Here is a 19,123-nt window from a genome sequence, read left to right as displayed (position 1 = left end):
AGGATTTTACGAATGGAACGTATTACCTTTTAGATATAAAAATGCACCAGGTAGGTATCAACATTTTATGGATAATTACTTCAACCAATTAGAAAATTGTATAATATATATAGATGATATATTGCTATATTCTAGAACAAAGAACGAACATATAAAACTACTAGAAAATTCATACACATTGTAGAAATATCAGGAATAAGTTTAAGTAAAAAGAAAGCAGAAGTAATGAAAAATCAAATAGAATTTTTAGGTATACAAATAGATAAAAACGGAATAAAAATGCAAACCCATGTAGTACAAAAAATAATTAACTTGAATGAAACACTTGATACAAAAAAGAAGTTACAATCATTTTTAGGATTGGTTAACCAAGTAAGAGAATATATTCCTAAATTAGCAGAAAACTTAAAACCATTACAAAAAAAATTAAAAAAGGACATAGAATATCATTTTGACGAAAAAGATAAAATACATATACAGAAGATAAAAAATATGTGTAAAAAATTACCAAAACTATATTTTCCAGATGAAAAAAGACAGTTTACATACATAGTAGAAACTGATTCTAGTGATCACAGCTACGGAGGAGTTCTAAAATATAAATATGATAATGAAAAAATTGAACACCATTGTAGATATTATTCAGGATCATACACGGAACCACAAATAAAATGGGAGATAAACAGAAAAGAACTATTTGGATTATATAAATGTTTGTTAGCATTTGAGCCATATATCGTTTATAACAAATTTATAGTAAGAACAGATAATACACAAGTAAAATGGTGGATAACTCGGAAAGTACAGGATTCAGTAACTACAAAGGAAATAAGGAGACTTGTATTAAATATACAAAATTTTACATTTACAATTGAAGTAATACGAACTGACAAGAATGTTATTGCAGACTACCTATCAAGACAAAGGTATCCAAACAGATGAAAGCCAAGAATCAAAAGACATATTTACAATCCTTACTACTCTATCCTTACAGATGGAGAGTATGGGAAAAAGATTACAACAGCTAGAAAGTCAGCAGCATGACTATAAAAATGCGGAGCTAAGTCGATCGGAAGACTCTAAACTTCCAGAGGTAGAAGGAGACGTTGGGAAACTCCAAAAAACCCATAACACAGTTGCTTTATATACAGCTGCAGGTACAAGCAAACAAGTTAGCAAAAAACCACATATCAATGTAAACCTAAATACCGTATTTGATAAGCCATTTACATCAAAAAAGCCAAGAGAAGCAATAGTTATAGCCCCACAAACTTCAACCTATGCTAATAGCCTACACCACAACAAAAAGGTATATAACCATATTACTCAAACATATATTGAGAATATATATAAAATCCAGACATTTCTGAACCTAAACCCTAGATCAACAACTACTACGGATCCAACACAAGATTATGTAACCCAAAAACTACAGGGATATAATAGGCTTATAGCCCAGCCAAAAACAAAAGCAAACCTAGTAAAAACATGTTACAACTACGGACTACTTAGCACAGTATATACCCATGACGGAGAAGAAATAATTGGAATACCAGAGCTATACAAAGCATTTGTCACCTTCAAGAGAATTACAAAAGGCAACCTATTCTTCATCAAATTTTACACAGCACCAGCGGAAATACTATATGATGAAATAAAACCCATAATACAGGTGATAAAGATAGGACTAACACGAGATATGATAATACCGGAAGAGATAGAGAAACAACCGGAGATACAGAAAATGGAGATATTAAGTTTCTATGCTAATAAAAGAATAATTGGTATAGCAACTATTATTCAAGAACTAGCTAACAATTATCTACAAGGAAATGCTATCTGGAGCTACTATTCCAGAGACCAGTTGATGATATATGCCAACTCGAAGGAACTACGACAAGGAGATATGGATGAAGTCCAGAAATGGATTTTATCATTATTAAAGCCAGAAATGCAACCAACTACCAGAGCATTGAAAAAAGAATTTATTTCAAACGAGTTATTAACAAGATACTGCAAACTAGTAGGACACAAATATCCAGACCACATATGTTCAAAGTGCAACGGAGATGATAACTATGTACCAGAAGTCCAACTAGAATGAAGGTATCAACAAGAAGACAAAAGAAGAAGACAGCTACTGGAAACATATAATGTAAAGTAAATAGTACTAGTCGCATTCATGAACAGTAAAGGTCGTTCATGAATAGTAAGAGTCATAAAGTAAATAGTATATGTCATAATCATGAACAGTAAAGGTCGTTCATGAATAGTAAGAGTCATAAAGTAAATAATATATGTCATAATCATGAACAGTAAAGGTCGTTCATGAATAGTAGGAGTCATTTGTAAACAGTAAGAGTCGTTTTAATTTTCTTTATATAGAATGTAAATCCGAGGAAGGAAGGATATCCTCAGACATCCTCATCCTCACTCTCTCTCTTATCTTCTCTCAATAAAATATCTAATTATATACAAACTTCTGAAAGCTATGGAGCATTCAAACGAGTTACAAAACCAGGTAAGTTTATTCATAATCATGTTTAACTAAACTCATATATTCCTTATAATCTCTTGAATATCATAATTGTTTATCATGTTATAGTACTGTTATAAAGAACCTCTTGAGAAAGTTTGCCTGTCTAATAATGTTGAGAGTGGTTAAGCCCAGACTATGCCATCCTAAAGTGGAAACCAGTAGGCAAGGAAGCCGTTTAGGGGAGTACACAGAGTTGAGGCGCTGTTAGGGAAAATGATTGAAGCATGAAAAACATGGTAGTGACCAGAAAAGATTGTTCAGTATAACTTATTAAAATATGATAAACTCTATGATAAACAAAGAGGTTAGAGGGAATATGTTTAGTAAACACATGATAAGGATAAATAATAAATCTAAATGAACAACCACACGTATTTATTAGAAGAAAATATTGACTACAAAATACTTATGTTATATATCTTTAAGAGACTTAATAACGATGTTAAAAGAAAAATTTATGATATTTTAATTACTTTTGAAATAATATATGTAATGGAACAAGCATTTACGGAACTAATTGTATCACATGAAATAGATATATTAGATCTATATGAACTAGATTTATATTCAGACTAATGATCACATATCAAGTTAATAAAATTTGTTTATAAATGAAACATAACACTTTTCATTATATAAGATTCTATAATACCCAGAAATGGAAACTTCTTAAAAACCTCAATAACATAAATAGAAAAATAGATTGTGTTAAATACAATATTAAAACCTGCAAAGATATTATTAGATATAATAAATTACGTAATAAAGCTTTATTTACTATAGAAAATGAAATTGAATTTTATGAAGATAAACTTGAAAGTTATCAACACAGAAAAAAAATAACACTGAGAAATATAGAAACCATGAATATATGTATCAACAGGTATACATCTCAGTATTAATATGAACAAATCAAAAATTGATAGTTACAAATATTAATAAGATGAACTCAAACAACCCCCCCCCCCCCCCAAAATGGTATCAGAGCTATGAAAAATAAATATTTATATTAAGAAGCAAATCATGAAAAATAACACTGACATTAATAGTACAAATCCGCAAAACAGTGAAACAATCAAAATAACTAAGAAATCACAGAAAATTAGGAAGAAACTAAAGAAACTATATATAGAATATGAATACTTAAGTATCACAAAAATAAACAAAGCTAGGCTGTCCAAATTAATCGATATAATATCTAAAATAGAATATAAATATGTTTGTTATCTAAAGGATAAAAGATGAATAAAGAAGAATTCGCATTAGAAGAGAAAACATATGAGAATCCAGAAGGATTAAAAATAACAATAATATTTTCCAACTTAGGAAGAAGATATAAAAAATAGGAAATAACCTAAACTTAATGTTAGAAAAAGAAACTGTAAAATTAGAGGATAGTTTAACTGCCATGGTTAGAATAACAAAAGAAAACGAAGAAATAGATAGAAAACGAGAGATTAAAGAAATACAACAGCAAGCTAAAGAAAAAATACAACAGATAGAGGAAGTAAAAAACACTAAAATAACAGAATTAGAAAAAGAATTAGAGATGCTAAAACAGATGTATGCAAATAAACTAAAAGAAAAGGAAAAACGTAAAGAAGAAGAAGAAGAAGAACTAAAACTAACAAATGAGATAGAAAGATTCAAATTACAGTTAGAAGAAGTACAGGAGAGTCCATCAAAAATAAGTATAAACGAAATAAATGACCAAAGTGATAAAGACACAGAACTAGGAGAAAACTATTCAGAAACAAGTGAAACATACACATAACTTATAGAAAAAACAGAAAAGATAAAAATAAACCCAGAAATAAATACAAGAGATATGAACGAAGATAAACCAAGCATATCAGGAATAAAAAATCCAAAACAATTAAACCCAACCTATTACAGAGTAAGTTATGATGCATATGACAGAAATAAAACATTATGGGATAAAAGGTTAAATAAGAAATGGGCACCAAGACAGATAACTGAACAATATAATTTTTTAGATCTAGATTGTGTAGCAGATATAAATAAAACAATACAATTATGGATAGGATATATCTCAAAACAACTAATAGATAATAAAATAACAATAGCGGAAACACCAGGATATATAGAAAGAACATTAATAGGAACTGTAAAATTATGGTTACAAAATTTATCAAGTGAAAGCTTAGACACATTAAGGAGTAATAAAAAACTTGACGGTACAACTACAACAACAGTTACAGATATATTAAATAAATATGAAATAGCAATAAGAAATGAATTTAGTAGTATGACAACAGAAGTAGAAGAACAAAATAAAGAAAAAATTACAAATAGAAATTTAATGACAAAATTAGCAATATGTAATATGTGTTATATAGATGAATATACTTGTGCATTTAGAGACTATTATTATAAAGGAACATATAGTCCAGATGAAAGTAAAGAGATAAGAAAATTATATTTTACAAAATTACCAGAACCCTTTAGCTCAAAAATAATAAAAAATTGGAACGAAGCAGGACTAGCAGATACATTAGGAGCAAGGATAAAATTTCTACAAAACTGGTTTATTGAATTATGTGAAAAATATAAAGAAAACATGAAAATGGAAAAAATATTAGTAAAAAATTTGGCATGTTGCAAAAGTAGAATAGCACCCCAATTTGGATGCACAGATAAATATTACAAAAAAGAAGGAAAGAAAAAGAAATTTAAATCAAAATATTCAAGATATAAATATAGGAAACCAAGAAGAAGATATTATGTAAAAAATTATAAACATAAAAAACCATATAGGAAAAAGAAAAAACTGACAGAGTGTACTTGCTATAATTGTGGAAAGCTAGGACACTTAGCCAAATATTGTAAATTACCAAAAAACCCAAAGAAGAAACAAATTACCGAAATACTAATTGATAATGATAAATATACACAAATAGAATATGTAGATTATGAATTAAGCAGTGAAGACAGCATATATGAGATATCAGAAAATGAGTTCTCTGAAAATGAAATAAACAAGGATATAGAAGAATCAGATGAAGAAAATTATGACTGAAAAAGATATACAAATTATACAACAAGAAGAACACCAAGATGAACAATCTTCAGAACAAAAAATAATATTTGACGCTAATATATTTGAAAGGAAAAGAATTGGATCTAAGTATAGACAAAATATTAGAAGTACCAACAATAAAGAATTGGTTTAAAAGACAAAAAGAAGAATACTATGTAGTAAGCCAAAGAGAACATATAATAGATTGTAAATACATCAAAGGTAAAGCACAAATACCAATTTTAAATAAAAGACTACTAAATAAAGAAATACAAGATATAAAAGCAAAAAATCCAATAAAATATGTATACTTAGGAGGAACGGAGATCCTAATAAAAGCATGTTTTAGGGAAGAAATAGATACCCCTATAGAAATATACTTGGCAGATGATAGGATTGTACAACCTATAGAAAAGAGTATAATAAGTGCTGTAAGAGGTAACTTAATATACCAAAAATTTAAATTTATAGTAAGTGCTAACTATTCAGTAGCAGTAGATGATAAAAATATAGATAAATCATTAGTATTATACTGGAAAATGTCTGGAATAGAATTAGCACCAGGAAGTAAAATATTCACAGCAAGATGTAAAAATCTATATGTCTTAACAACAAAACATAAGATAACAGCTAAAAATAAAATAAATAAAATAAAAATAGAAAATCCATTCGAAAGAATAGTATCAGTTATAGACAACAATGATTACAGTTATACAGAAATAGACATGGATGAAGATTTAGAAATAGTAAAAGAAAGATTAAGCACATCAAAACGAATAAATAATGAAATGCCAGAAACGTCATCAAGAAGTACATCAAAAAGAATAAATTATACCACTCCACAAAAATTAATAGAACAAAAAATAGAAGAAATAAACCCACATCATTATTATATAACAGGAATAATGGACCAAAGAAAATATTTAATACTAATAAATACAGGGCAGGAAGAGAATTATGTTATAAGAGAACTAATACCAGAACAAGAGATAGTAACAATAGAACAACAAAATTCATAACTACCGAAAGCGTTAAGAAAAAACGAAGAAACAACTGAAAAAGAATTAATTATTGGAGGAATACCAATATTAATAAATTTTAAAATATATCAAGGAGATAAAAATATTACACTAGGGATAAAATAGTTAGAAAAAGTCAAACCATATAAATTAGAAGATAGGCAATTAACAATAAGTTATGAAAATAAGAAAATAATAATAAAAAGAACTTTGATATAATGTCAAAGATATACATACTTGCCAAAATAATAGTAGAAGGATATTTTAATAAATATTATACACCTATGGTGGATACAGGAAGTAGTCCGTAGTTGTAACATGTCTTTACTAGGTTTGCTTTTGTTTTTGGCTGGGCTATAAGCCTATTATATCCCTGTAATTTTTTGGGTTGGGGGTTGTTTGAGTTCATCTTATTTTTCATAGGATCTATTTTATGTAGTTGTGGAATTAAATGCTTTTTCATGATTATCTGCAGCTAACGAAATTAACCTTGAAATTTCTTTTATATTTTCAAGTGTGTATTCTAAGTATTTAATATCTTTAGTTTTTTGATATTCTTCTATATTTTTTCCTAATATAACTTTTGACATATTTATATGTTTTAGAATTTCTAACCAGTACTTAAAATATTTGTAACTATCAATTTTTTATTTGTTCATATTAATACTGAGATGTATACCTGTTGATACATATATTCATGGTTTCTATATTTCTCAGTGTTATTTCTTTTCTGTGTTGATAACTTTCAAGTTTATCTTCATAAAATTCAATTTCATTTTCTATAGTTAATAAAGCTTTATTACGTAATTTATTATATCTAATAGTATCTTTGCAGGTTTTAATATTGTATTTAACACAATCTATTTTTCTATTTATGTTACTGAGGTTTTTAAGAAGTTTCCATTTCTGGGTATTATAGAATCTTATATAATGAAAAGTGTTATGTTTCATTTATAAACAAATTTTATTAACTTGATATGTGATCATTAGTCTGAATATAAATCTAGTTCATATAGATCTAATATATCTATTTCATGTGATACAATTAGTTCCGTAAATGCTTGTTCCATTACATATATTATTTCAAAAGTAACTAAAATATCATAAATTTTTCTTTTAACATCGTTATTAAGTCTCTTAAAGATATATAACATAAGTATTTTGTAGTCAATATTTTCTTCTAATAAATACGTGTGGTTGTTCATTTAGATTTATTATTTATCCTTATCATGTGTTTACTAAACATATTCCCTCTAACCTCTTTGTTTATCATAAAGTTTATCATATTTTAATAAGTTATACTGAACAATCTTTTCTGGTCACTACCATGTTTTTCATGCTTCAATCATTTACCCTAACAGCGCCTCAACTCTGTGTACTCCCCTAAACGGCTTCCTTGCCTACTGGTTTCCACTTTAGGATGGCATAGTCTGGGCTTAACTACTCTCAGCATTATTAGACAGGCAAACTTTCTCAAGATGTTCTTTATAACAGTACTATAACATGATAAACAATTATGATATTCAAGAGATTATAAGGAATATATGAGTTTAGTTAAACATGATTATGAATAAACTTACCTGGTTTTGTAACTCGTTTGAATGCTCCATAGCTTTCAGAAGTTTGTATATAATTAGATATTTTATTGAAAGAAGATAAGAGAGAGAGTGAGGATGAGGATGTCTGAGGATGTCCTTCCTTCCTCAGATTTACATTCTATATAAAGAAAATTAAAACGACTCCTACTATTTACAAATGACTCCTACTATTCATGAACGACCTTTACTGTTCATGATTATGACATATACTATTTACTTTACGACTTACATGACTCTTACTATTCATGAACGACCTTTACTGTTCATGATTATGACATATACTATTTACTTTATGACTCTTACTATTCATGAACGACCTTTACTGTTCATGAATGTGACTAGTACTATTTACTTTACATTATATGTTTCCAGTAGCTGTCTTCTTCTTTTGTCTTCTTGTTGATACCTTCATTCTAGTTGGACTTCTGGTACATAGTTATCATCTCCGTTGCACTTTGAACATATATGGTCTGGATATTTGTGTCCTACTAGTTTGCAGTATCTTGTTAATAACTCGTTTGAAATAAATTCTTTTTTCAATGCTCTGGTAGTTGGTTGCATTTCTGGTTTTAATAATGATAAAATCCATTTCTGGACTTCATCCATATCTCCTTGTCGTAGTTCCTTTGAGTTGGCATATATCATCAACTGGTCTCTGGAATAGTAGCTCCAGATAGCATTTCCTTGTAGATAATTGTTAGCTAGTTCTTGAATAATAGTTGCTATACCAATTATTCTTTTATTAGCATAGAAACTTGGTATCTCCATTTTCTGTATCTCTGGTTGTTTCACTATCTCTTCCGGTATTATCATATCTCGTGTTAGTCCTATTTTTATCACCTGTATTATGGGTTTTATTTCATCATATAGTATTTCCGCTGGTGCTGTATAGAATTTGATGAAGAATAGGTTGCCTTTTGTAATTCTCTTGAAGGTGACAAATGCTTTGTATAGCTCTGGTATTCCAATTATTTCTTCTCCGTCGTGACTATATACTGTGCTAAGTAGTCCGTAGTTTTAACATGTTTTTACTAGGTTTGCTTTTGTTTTTGGCTGGGCTATAAGCCTATTATATCCCTGTAGTTTTTGGGTTACATAATCTTGTGTTGGATCCGTAGTAGTTGTTGATCTAGGGTTTAGGTTCAGAAATGTCTGGATTTTATATATATTCTCAATATATGTTTGAGTAATATGGTTATATACCTTTTTGTTGTGGTGTAGGCTATTAACATAGGTTGAAGTTTGTGGGGCTATAACTATTGCTTCTCTTGGCTTCTTTGATGTAAATGGCTTATCAAATACGGTATTTAGGTTTACATTGTTATATGGCTTTTTGCTAACTTGTTTGCTTGTACCTGCAGCTGTATATAAAGCAATTGTGTTATGGGTTTTTTGGAGTTTCCCAACGTCTCCTTCTACCTCCGGAAGTTTAGAGTCTTCCGATCGACTTAGCTCCGCATTTTTATAGTCATGCTGCTGACTTTCTAGCTGTTGTAATCTTTTTCTCATACTCTCCATCTGTAAGGATAGAGTAGTAAGGATTGTAAATATGTCTTTTGATTCTTGGCTTTCATCTGTTTGGGTACCTTTGTCTTGATAGGTAGTCTGCAATAACATTCTTGTCAGTTCGTATTACTTCAATTGTAAATGTAAAATTTTGTATATTTAATACAAGTCTCCTTATTTCCTTTGTAGTTACTGAATCCTGTACTTTCCGAGTTATCCACCATTTTACTTGTGTATTATCTGTTCTTACTATAAATTTGTTATAAACAATATATGGCTCAAATGCTAACAAACATTTATATAATCCAAATAGTTCTTTCCTATTTATTTCCCATTTTAATTGTGGTTCCGTGTATGATCCGGAATAATATCTACAATGGTGTTCTATTTTTTCATTATCATATTTATATTTTAGAACTCCTCCGTAGCTGTGATCACTAGAATCAGTTTCTACAATATATGTAAATTGTTTCTTTTCATCTGGAAAATATAGTTTTGGTAATTTTTTACACATATTTTTTATCTTCTGTATATGTATTTTATCTTTTTCGTCAAAATGATATTCTATGTCCTTTTTAATTTTTTCTGTAATGGTTTTAAGTTTTCTGCTAATTTAGGAATATATTCTCTTACTTGGTTAACCAATCCTAAAAATGATTGTAACTTCTTTTTTGTATCAAGTGTTTCATTCAAGTTAATTATTTTTTGTACTACATGGGTTTGCATTTTTATCCCGTTTTTATCTATTTGTATACCTAAAAATTCTATTTGATTTTTCATTACTTCTGCTTTCTTTTTACTTAAACTTATTCCTGATATTTCTACAATGTGTATGAATTTTTCTAGTAGTTTTATATGTTCGTTCTCTGTTCTAGAATATAGCAATATATCATCTATATATATTATACAATTTTCTAATTGGTTAAAGTAATTATCCATAAAATGTTGATACCTACCTGGTGCATTTTTATATCCAAAAGGTAATACGTTCCATTCGAAAAATCCTTGTGGTGCTGTGAATGCTGTTAACTTTTTAGATTCATCTTCTAGTTTTAAATGGTAAAATCCCGATTTACAGTCAAACTTACTAAAATAGTTATATCCTTGTATTTGTCTGATTTTTAGTATTTTATTTGGTATCGGATAAATTGTATGTTTTTGTTTTTGCATTTAAATTTCTATAATCTATAACCATACGACTTTTTCCTCTTTTTTGTTCACTATGCTTATTTACTATAAATGCCGGGCTAGTATGTTTACTATTACTTTCTTGTATGTAGTTATTATCTAATAATTCTTTTATATGCATTTTAAATTCTGTTAAATCATTAAAATTATATTTTAAAGGTTTTTGTGTTATTATGCTATTTTCATCTATTAGTTCAATCTTTATTTTTGTTTGATGTTTTTCCCATCCTTGGAGTGGATTATCATTATATAGTAATTCTAGTTTATCTTGTAGTGGTTTTATCTTATTTATTAAGAAAATGATTATCTCTATATTATGGTTACTTTGTATTACATTTTCTAATTTTTGGGTAATCTTTTCACTTCCTTTAATCCAGGGTGTTGTTTTTCTTACTTTATTATTTACTCTTTTTGCTCCTAATTTTTGTTTACACGGGGTAGTAAACCACCAATGTGTTTTTGTTATAATATGTGGGTATAATTTATCTAAAAATGGCATTCCTAATAATATATCTTTATTCGTGAATTCGTAACTATATATTTCTTCTATGGTTAATATTTTATCCCATATTTGTATTTTTATATTTCTTGCTTTATATGTTATCATACTTCCTTCATTATTAAATCCTGTTACTACTATGGGGATTTTTAGCTTTTCCCATTTACTTTTTGGTAAACAATGATGTCTACACATATTAGCTTCTGCTCCTGTATCCACCATAGGTGTATAATATCTATTATAATATCCTTCTACTATTATTTTTGCAAGTATGTATATCTTTGGCATTATATCAAAGTTCTTTTTATTATTATTTTCTTATTTTCATAACTTATTGTTAATTGCATATCTTCTAATTTATATGGTTTGACTTTTTCTAACCATTTTATCCCTAGTGTAATATTTTGATCTCCTTGATATATTTTAAAATTTATTAATATTGGTATTCCTCCAATAATTAATTCTTTTTCAGTTGTTTCTTCGTTTTTTCTTAATGCTTTTGGTAGTTCTGAATTTTGTTGTTCTATTGTTACTATCTCTTGCTCTGGTATTAGTTCTCTAATAACATAATTCTCTTCATGCCCTGTATTTATTAGTATTAAATATTTTCTTTGGTCCATTATTCCTGTTATATAATAATGATGTGGGTTTATTTCTTCTATTTTTTGTTCTATTAATTTTTGTGGAGTGGTATAATTTATTCTTTTTGATGTACTTCTTGATGTACTTCTTGTTGACGTTTCTGGCATTTCATTATTTATTCGTTTTGATGTGCTTAATCTTTCTTTTACTATTTCTAATTCTTCATCCATGTCTATTTCTGTATAACTGTAATCATTGTTGTTTATAACTGATACTATTCTTTCGAATGGATTTTCTATTTTTATTTTATTTATTTTATTTTTAGCTGTTATCTTATGTTTTGTTGTTAAGACATATAGATTTTTACATCTTGCTGTGAATATTTTACTTCCTGGTGCTAATTCTATTCCAGACATTTTCCAGTATAATACTAATGATTTATCTATATTTTTATCATCTACTGCTACTGAATAGTTAGCACTTACTATAAATTTAAATTTTTGGTATATTAAGTTACCTCTTACAGCACTTATTATACTCTTTTCTATAGGTTGTACAATCCTATCATCTGCCAAGTATATTTCTATAGGGGTATCTATTCCTTCCCTAAAATATGCTTTTATTAGGATCTCCGTTCCTCCTAAGTGTACATATTTTATTGGATTTTTTGCTTTTATATCTTGTATTTCTTTATTTAGTAGTCTTTTATTTAAAATTGGTATTTGTGCTTTACCTTTGATGTATTTACAATTTATTATATGTTCTCTTTGGCTTACTACATAGTATTCTTCTTTTTGTCTTTTAAACCAATTCTTTATTGTTGGTACTTCTAATATTTTGTCTATACTTAGATCCAATTCTTTTCCTTTTATTTGTTAAAATATATTAGCGTCAAATATTATTTTTTGTTCTGAAGATTGTTCATCAATGGTGTTCTTCTTGTTGTATAATTTGTATATCTTTTTCAGTCATAATTTTCTTCATCTGACTCTTCTATATCCTTGTTTATTTCATTTTCAGAGAACTCATTTTCTGATATCTCATATATGCTGTCTTCACTGCTTAATTCATAATCTACATATTCTATTTGCGTATATTTATCATTATCAATTAGTATTTCGGTAATTTCTTTCTTCTTTGGGTTTTTTGGTAATTTACAATCTTTGGCTAAGTGTCCTAGCTTTCCACAATTATAGCAAGTACACTCTGTCAGTTTTTTCTTTTTCCTATATAATTTTTTACATAATTTTTTACATAATATCTTCTTCTTGGTTTCCTATATTTATATTTTTAATATTTTGATTTAAATTTCTTTTTCTTTCCTTCTTTTTTGTAATATTTATCTGTGCATCCAAATTGGGGTGCTATTCTACTTTTGCAACATGCCAAATTTTTTACTAATATTTTTTCCATTTTCATGTTTTCTTTATATTTTTCACATAATTCTATAAACCAGTTTTGTAGAAATTTTATCCTTACTCTTAATGTTTCTGCTAGTCCTGCTTCGTTCCAATTCTTTATTATTTTTGAGCTGAAGGGTTCTGGTAATTTTGTAAAATATAATTTTCTTATCTCTTTACTTTCATCTGGACTATATGTTCCTTTATAATAATAGTCTCTAAATGCACAAGTATATTCATCTATATAACACATACTACATATTGCTAATTTTGTCATTAAATTTCTATTTGTAATTTTTTCTTTATTTTGTTCTTCTACTTCTGTTGTCATATTACTAAATTCATTTCTTATTGCTATTTCATATTTATTTAATATATTTGTAACTGTTGTTGTAGTTGTACCGTCAAGTTTTTTATTACTCCTTAATGTCTAAGCTTTCACTTGATAAATTTTGTAACCATAATTTTACAGTTCCTATTAATGTTCTTTCTATATATCCTGGTGTTTCCGCTATTGTTATTTTATTATCTATTAGTTGTTTTGAGATATATCTTATCCATAATTGTATTGTTTTATTTATATCTGCTACACAATCTAGATCTAAAAAATTATATTGTTCAGTTATCTATCTTGGTGCCCATTTCTTATTTAACCTTTTATCCCATAATGTTTTGTTTCTATCATATGCATCATAACTTACTCTGTAATAGGTTGGGTTTAATTGTTTTGGATTTTTTATTCCTGATATGCTTGGTTTATCTTCGTTCATATCTCCTGTATTTATTTCTGGGTTTATTTTTATCTTTTCTGTTTTTTCTATAAGTTCTCTGTATGTTTCACTTGTTTCTGAATAGTTTTCTCCTAGTTCTGTGTCTTTATCACTTTGGTCATTTATTTCGTTTATACTTATTTTTGATGGACTCTCCTGTACTTCTTCTAACTGTAATTTAAATCTTTCTATCTCATTTGTTAGTTTTAGTTCTTCTTCTTCTTCTTCTTTACGTTTTTCCTTTTCTTTTAGTTTATTTGCATACATCTGTTTTAGCATCTCTAATTCTTTTTCTAATTCTGTTATTTTAGTGTTTTTTACTTCCTTTATCTGTTGTATTTTTTCTTTAGCTTGCTGTTGTATTTCTTTAATCTCTCGTTTTTTATCTATTTCTTCGTTTTCTTTTGTTATTCTAACCATGACGGTTAAACTATCCTCTAGTTTTACAGTTTCTTTTTCTAACATTAAGTTTAGGTTATTTCCTATTTTTTTATATCTTCTTCCTAAGTTGGAAAATATTATTGTTATTTTTAATCCTTCTGGATTCTCATATGTTTTCTCTTCTAATGCGAATTCTTCTTTATTCATCTTTTATCCTTTAGATAACAAACATATTTATATTCTGTTTTAGATATTATATCGATTAATTTGGACAGCCTAGCTTTGTTTATTTTTGTGATACTTAAGTATTCATATTCTATATATAGTTTCTTTAGTTTCTTCCTAATTTTCTGTGATTTCTTAGTTATTTTGATTGTTTCACTGTTTTGCGGGTTTGTACTATTAATGTCAGTGTTATTTTTCATGATTTGCTTCTTAATATAAATGTTTATTTTTCATAGCTCAAGTTCATCTTATTTTTCATAGGATCTATTTTATGTAGTTGTGGAATTAAATGCTTTTTCATGATTATCTGCAGCTAACGAAATTAACCCTGAAATTTCTTTTATATTTTCAAGTGTGTATTCTAAGTATTTAATATCTTTAGTTTTTTGATATCCTTCTATATTTTTTTCTAATATTATTTTTGTCATATTTATATGTTTTAGATTTTCTAGCCAGTACTTAAAATATTTGTAACTATCAATTTTTGATTTGTTCATATTAATACTGAGATGTATACATGTTGATACATATATCCATGGTTTCTATATTTCTCAGTGTTATTTCTTTTCTGTGTTGATAACTTTCAAATTTATCTTCATAAAATTCAATTTCATTTTCTATAGTTAATAAAGCTTTATTACGTAATTTATTATATCTAATAGTATCTTTGCAGGTTTTAATATTGTATTTAACACAATCTATTTTTCTATTTATGTTACTAAGGTTTTTAAGAAGTTTCCATTTCTGGGTATTATAGAATCTTATATAATGAAAAGTGTTATGTTTCATTTATAAACAGATTTTATTAACTTGATATGTGATCATTAGTCTGAATATAAATCTAGTTCATATTGATCTAATATATCTATTTCATGTGATACAATTAGTTCCGTAAATGCTTGTTCCATTACATATATTATTTCAAAAGTAATTAAAATATCGTAAATTTTTCTTTTAACATCGTTATTAAGTCTCTTAAAGATATATAACATAAGTATTTTGTAGTCAATATTTTCTTCTAATAAATACGTGTGGTTGTTCATTTAGATTTATTATTTATCCTTATCATGTGTTTACTAAACGTATTCCCTCTAACCTCTTTGTTTATCATAGAGTTTATCATATTTTAATAAGTTATACTGAACAATCTTTTCTGGTCACTACCATGTTTTTCATGCTTCAATCATTTTCCCTAACAGCGCCTCAACTCTGTGTACTTCCCTAAACGGCTTCCTTGCCTACTGGTTTCCACTTTAGGATGGCATAGTCTGGGCTTAACTACTCTCAGCATTATTAGACAGGCAAACTTTCTCAAGATGTTCTTTATAACAGTACTATAACATGATAAACAATTATGATATTCAAGAGATTATAAGGAATATATGAGTTTAGTTAAACATAATTATGAATAAACTTACCTGGTTTTGTAACTCGTTTGAATGCTCCATAGCTTTCAGAAGTTTGTATATAATTAGATATTTTATTGAGAGAAGATAAGAGAGAGAGTGAGGATGAGGATGTCTGAGGATGTCCTCCCTTCCTCGGATTTACATTCTATATAAAGAAAATTAAAACGACTCCTACTGTTTACAAATGACTCCTACTATTCATGAACGATCTTTACTGTTCATGATTATGACATATACTATTTACTTTACGACTTACATGACTCTTACTATTCATGAACGACCTTTACTGTTCATGATTATGACATATACTATTTACTTTATGACTCTTACTATTCATGAACGACCTTTACTGTTCATGAATGCGACTAGTACTATTTACTTTACATTATATGTTTCCAGTAGTTGTCTTCTTCTTTTGTCTTCTTGTTGATACCTTCATTCTAGTTGGACTTCTGGTACATAGTTATCATCTCCGTTGCACTTTGAACATATGTGGTCTGGATATTTGTGTCCTACTAGTTTGCAGTATCTTGTTAATAACTCGTTTGAAATAAATTCTTTTTTCAATGCTCTGGTAGTTGGTTGCATTTCTGGCTTTAATAATGATAAAATCCATTTCTGGACTTCATCCATATCTCCTTGTCGTAGTTCCTTCGAGTTAGCATATATCATCAACTGGTCTCTGGAATAGTAGCTCCAGATAGCATTTCCTTGTAGATAATTGTTAGCTAGTTCTTGAATAATAGTTGCTATACCAATTATTCTTTTATTAGCATAGAAACTTGGTATCTCCATTTTCTGTATCTCTGGTTGTTTCTCTATCTCTTCCGGTATTATCATATCTCGTGTTAGTCCTATCTTTATCACCTGTATTATGGGTTTTATTTCATCATATAGTATTTCCGCTGGTGCTGTATAGAATTTGATGAAGAATAGGTTGCCTTTTGTAATTCTCTTGAAGGTGACAAATGCTTTGTATAGCTCTGGTATTCCAATTATTTCTTCTCCGTCATGGGTATATACTGTGCTAAGTAGTCCGTAGTTGTAACATGTTTTTACTAGGTTTGCTTTTGTTTTTGGCTGGGCTATAAGCCTATTATATCCCTGTAGTTTTTGGGTTACATAATCTTGTGTTGGATCCGTAGTAGTTGTTGATCTAGGGTTTAGGTTCAGAAATGTCTGGATTTTATATATATTCTCAATATATGTTTGAGTAATATGGTTATATACCTTTTTGTTGTGGTGTAGGCTATTAGCATAGGTTGAAGTTTGTGGGGCTATAACTATTGCTTCTCTTGGCTTTTTTGATGTAAATGGCTTATCAAATACGGTATTTAGGTTTACATTGTTATATGGCTTTTTGCTAACTTGTTTGCTTGTACCTGCAGCTGTATATAAAGCAACTGTGTTATGGGTTTTTTGGAGTTTCCCAACGTCTCCTTCTACCTCTGGAAGTTTAGAGTCTTCCGATCGACTTAGCTCCGCATTTTTATAGTCATGCTGCTGACTTTCTAGCTGTTGTAATCTTTTTCCCATACTCTCCATCTGTAAGGATAGAGTAGTAAGGATTGTAAATATGTCTTTTGATTCTTGGCTTTCATCTGTTTGGGTACCTTTGTCTTGATAGGTAGTCTGCAATAACATTCTTGTCAGTTCGTATTACTTCAATTGTAAATGTAAAATTTTGTATATTTAATACAAGTCTCCTTATTTCCTTTGTAGTTACTGAATCATGTACTTTCCGAGTTATCCACCATTTTACTTGTGTATTATCTGTTCTTACTATAAATTTGTTATAAACAATATATGACTCAAATGCTAACAAACATTTATATAATCCAAATAGTTCTTTCCTATTTATTTCCCATTTTAATTGTGGTTTCGTGTATGATCCGGAATAATATCTACAATGGTGTTCAATTTTTTCATTATCATATTTATATTTTAGAACTCCTCCGTAGCTGTGATCACTAGAATCAGTTTCTACAATATATGTAAATTGTTTCTTTTCATCTGGAAAATATAGTTTTGGTAATTTTTTACACATATTTTTTATCTTCTGTATATGTATTTTATCTTTTTCGTCAAAATGATATTCTATGTCCTTTTTTAATTTTTTCTGTAATGGTTTTAAGTTTTCTGCTAATTTAGGAATATATTCTCTTACTTGGTTAACCAATCCTAAAAATGATTGTAACTTCTTTTTTGTATCAAGTGTTTCATTCAAGTTAATTATTTTTTGTACTGCATGGGTTTGCATTTTTATTCCGTTTTTATCTATTTGTATACCTTAAAATTCTATTTGATTTTTCATTACTTCTGCTTTCTTTTTACTTAAACTTATTCCTGATATTTCTACAATGTGTATGAATTTTTCTAGTAGTTTTATATGTTCGTTCTCTGTTCTAGAATATAGCAATATATCATCTATATATATTATACAATTTTCTAATTGGTTGAAGTAATTATCCATAAAATATTGATACCTACCTGGTGCATTTTTATATCCAAAAGGTAATACGTTCCATTCGTAAAATCCTTGTGGTACTGTGAATGTTGTTAACTTTTTAGATTCATCTTCTAGTTTTAAATGGTAAAATCCTGATTTACAGTCAAATTTACTAAAATAGTTATATCCTTGTATTTTTCTAATTTTTAGTATTTTATTTGGTATCGGATAATTATATGTTTTTGTTTTTGCATTTAAATTTCTATAATCTATAACCATACGCCTTTTTCCTCTTTTTTGTTCACTATGCTTATTTACTATAAATGCCGGGCTAGTATGTTTACTATTACTTTCTTGTATGTAGTTATTATCTAATAATTCTTTTATATGCATTTTAAATTCTGTTAAATCATTAAAATTGTATTTTAAAGGTTTTTGTGTTATTATGCTATTTTCATCTATTAGTTCAATCTTTATTTTTGTTTGATGTTTTTCCCATCCTTGGAGTGGATTATCAT

At 27.9% G+C, this 19,123-nt stretch overlaps 2 protein-coding genes across 2 annotated transcripts; one reads left to right on the top strand and one right to left on the bottom strand.

The window, feature by feature from the left end:
• Positions 1-994: 994 nt before the first annotated feature.
• On the top strand, positions 995-2,392 carry LOC142162119 (uncharacterized). Its single transcript, XM_075218430.1, has 2 exons — positions 995-1,863; positions 2,386-2,392. The coding sequence occupies exons 1-2, from the start codon at positions 995-997 to the stop codon at positions 2,390-2,392; spliced, it is 876 nt and encodes a 291-aa protein (XP_075074531.1).
• Positions 2,393-2,672: 280 nt separating this feature from the next.
• Positions 2,673-17,701, bottom strand: LOC142162118 (uncharacterized). Its single transcript, XM_075218429.1, has 2 exons — positions 16,833-17,701; positions 2,673-2,682 (listed from the first exon to the last, which is right to left on the bottom strand). The coding sequence occupies exons 1-2, from the start codon at positions 17,699-17,701 to the stop codon at positions 2,673-2,675; spliced, it is 879 nt and encodes a 292-aa protein (XP_075074530.1).
• Between the last annotated feature and the right edge of the window lie 1,422 nt (positions 17,702-19,123).

This window comes from Nicotiana tabacum, chromosome 7, assembly GCF_000715075.1.
Source record: "Nicotiana tabacum cultivar K326 chromosome 7, ASM71507v2, whole genome shotgun sequence".
Classification (NCBI taxonomy): Eukaryota; Viridiplantae; Streptophyta; class Magnoliopsida; order Solanales; family Solanaceae; genus Nicotiana; species Nicotiana tabacum.
This window is presented reverse-complemented; position numbering and strand designations above follow the sequence as displayed.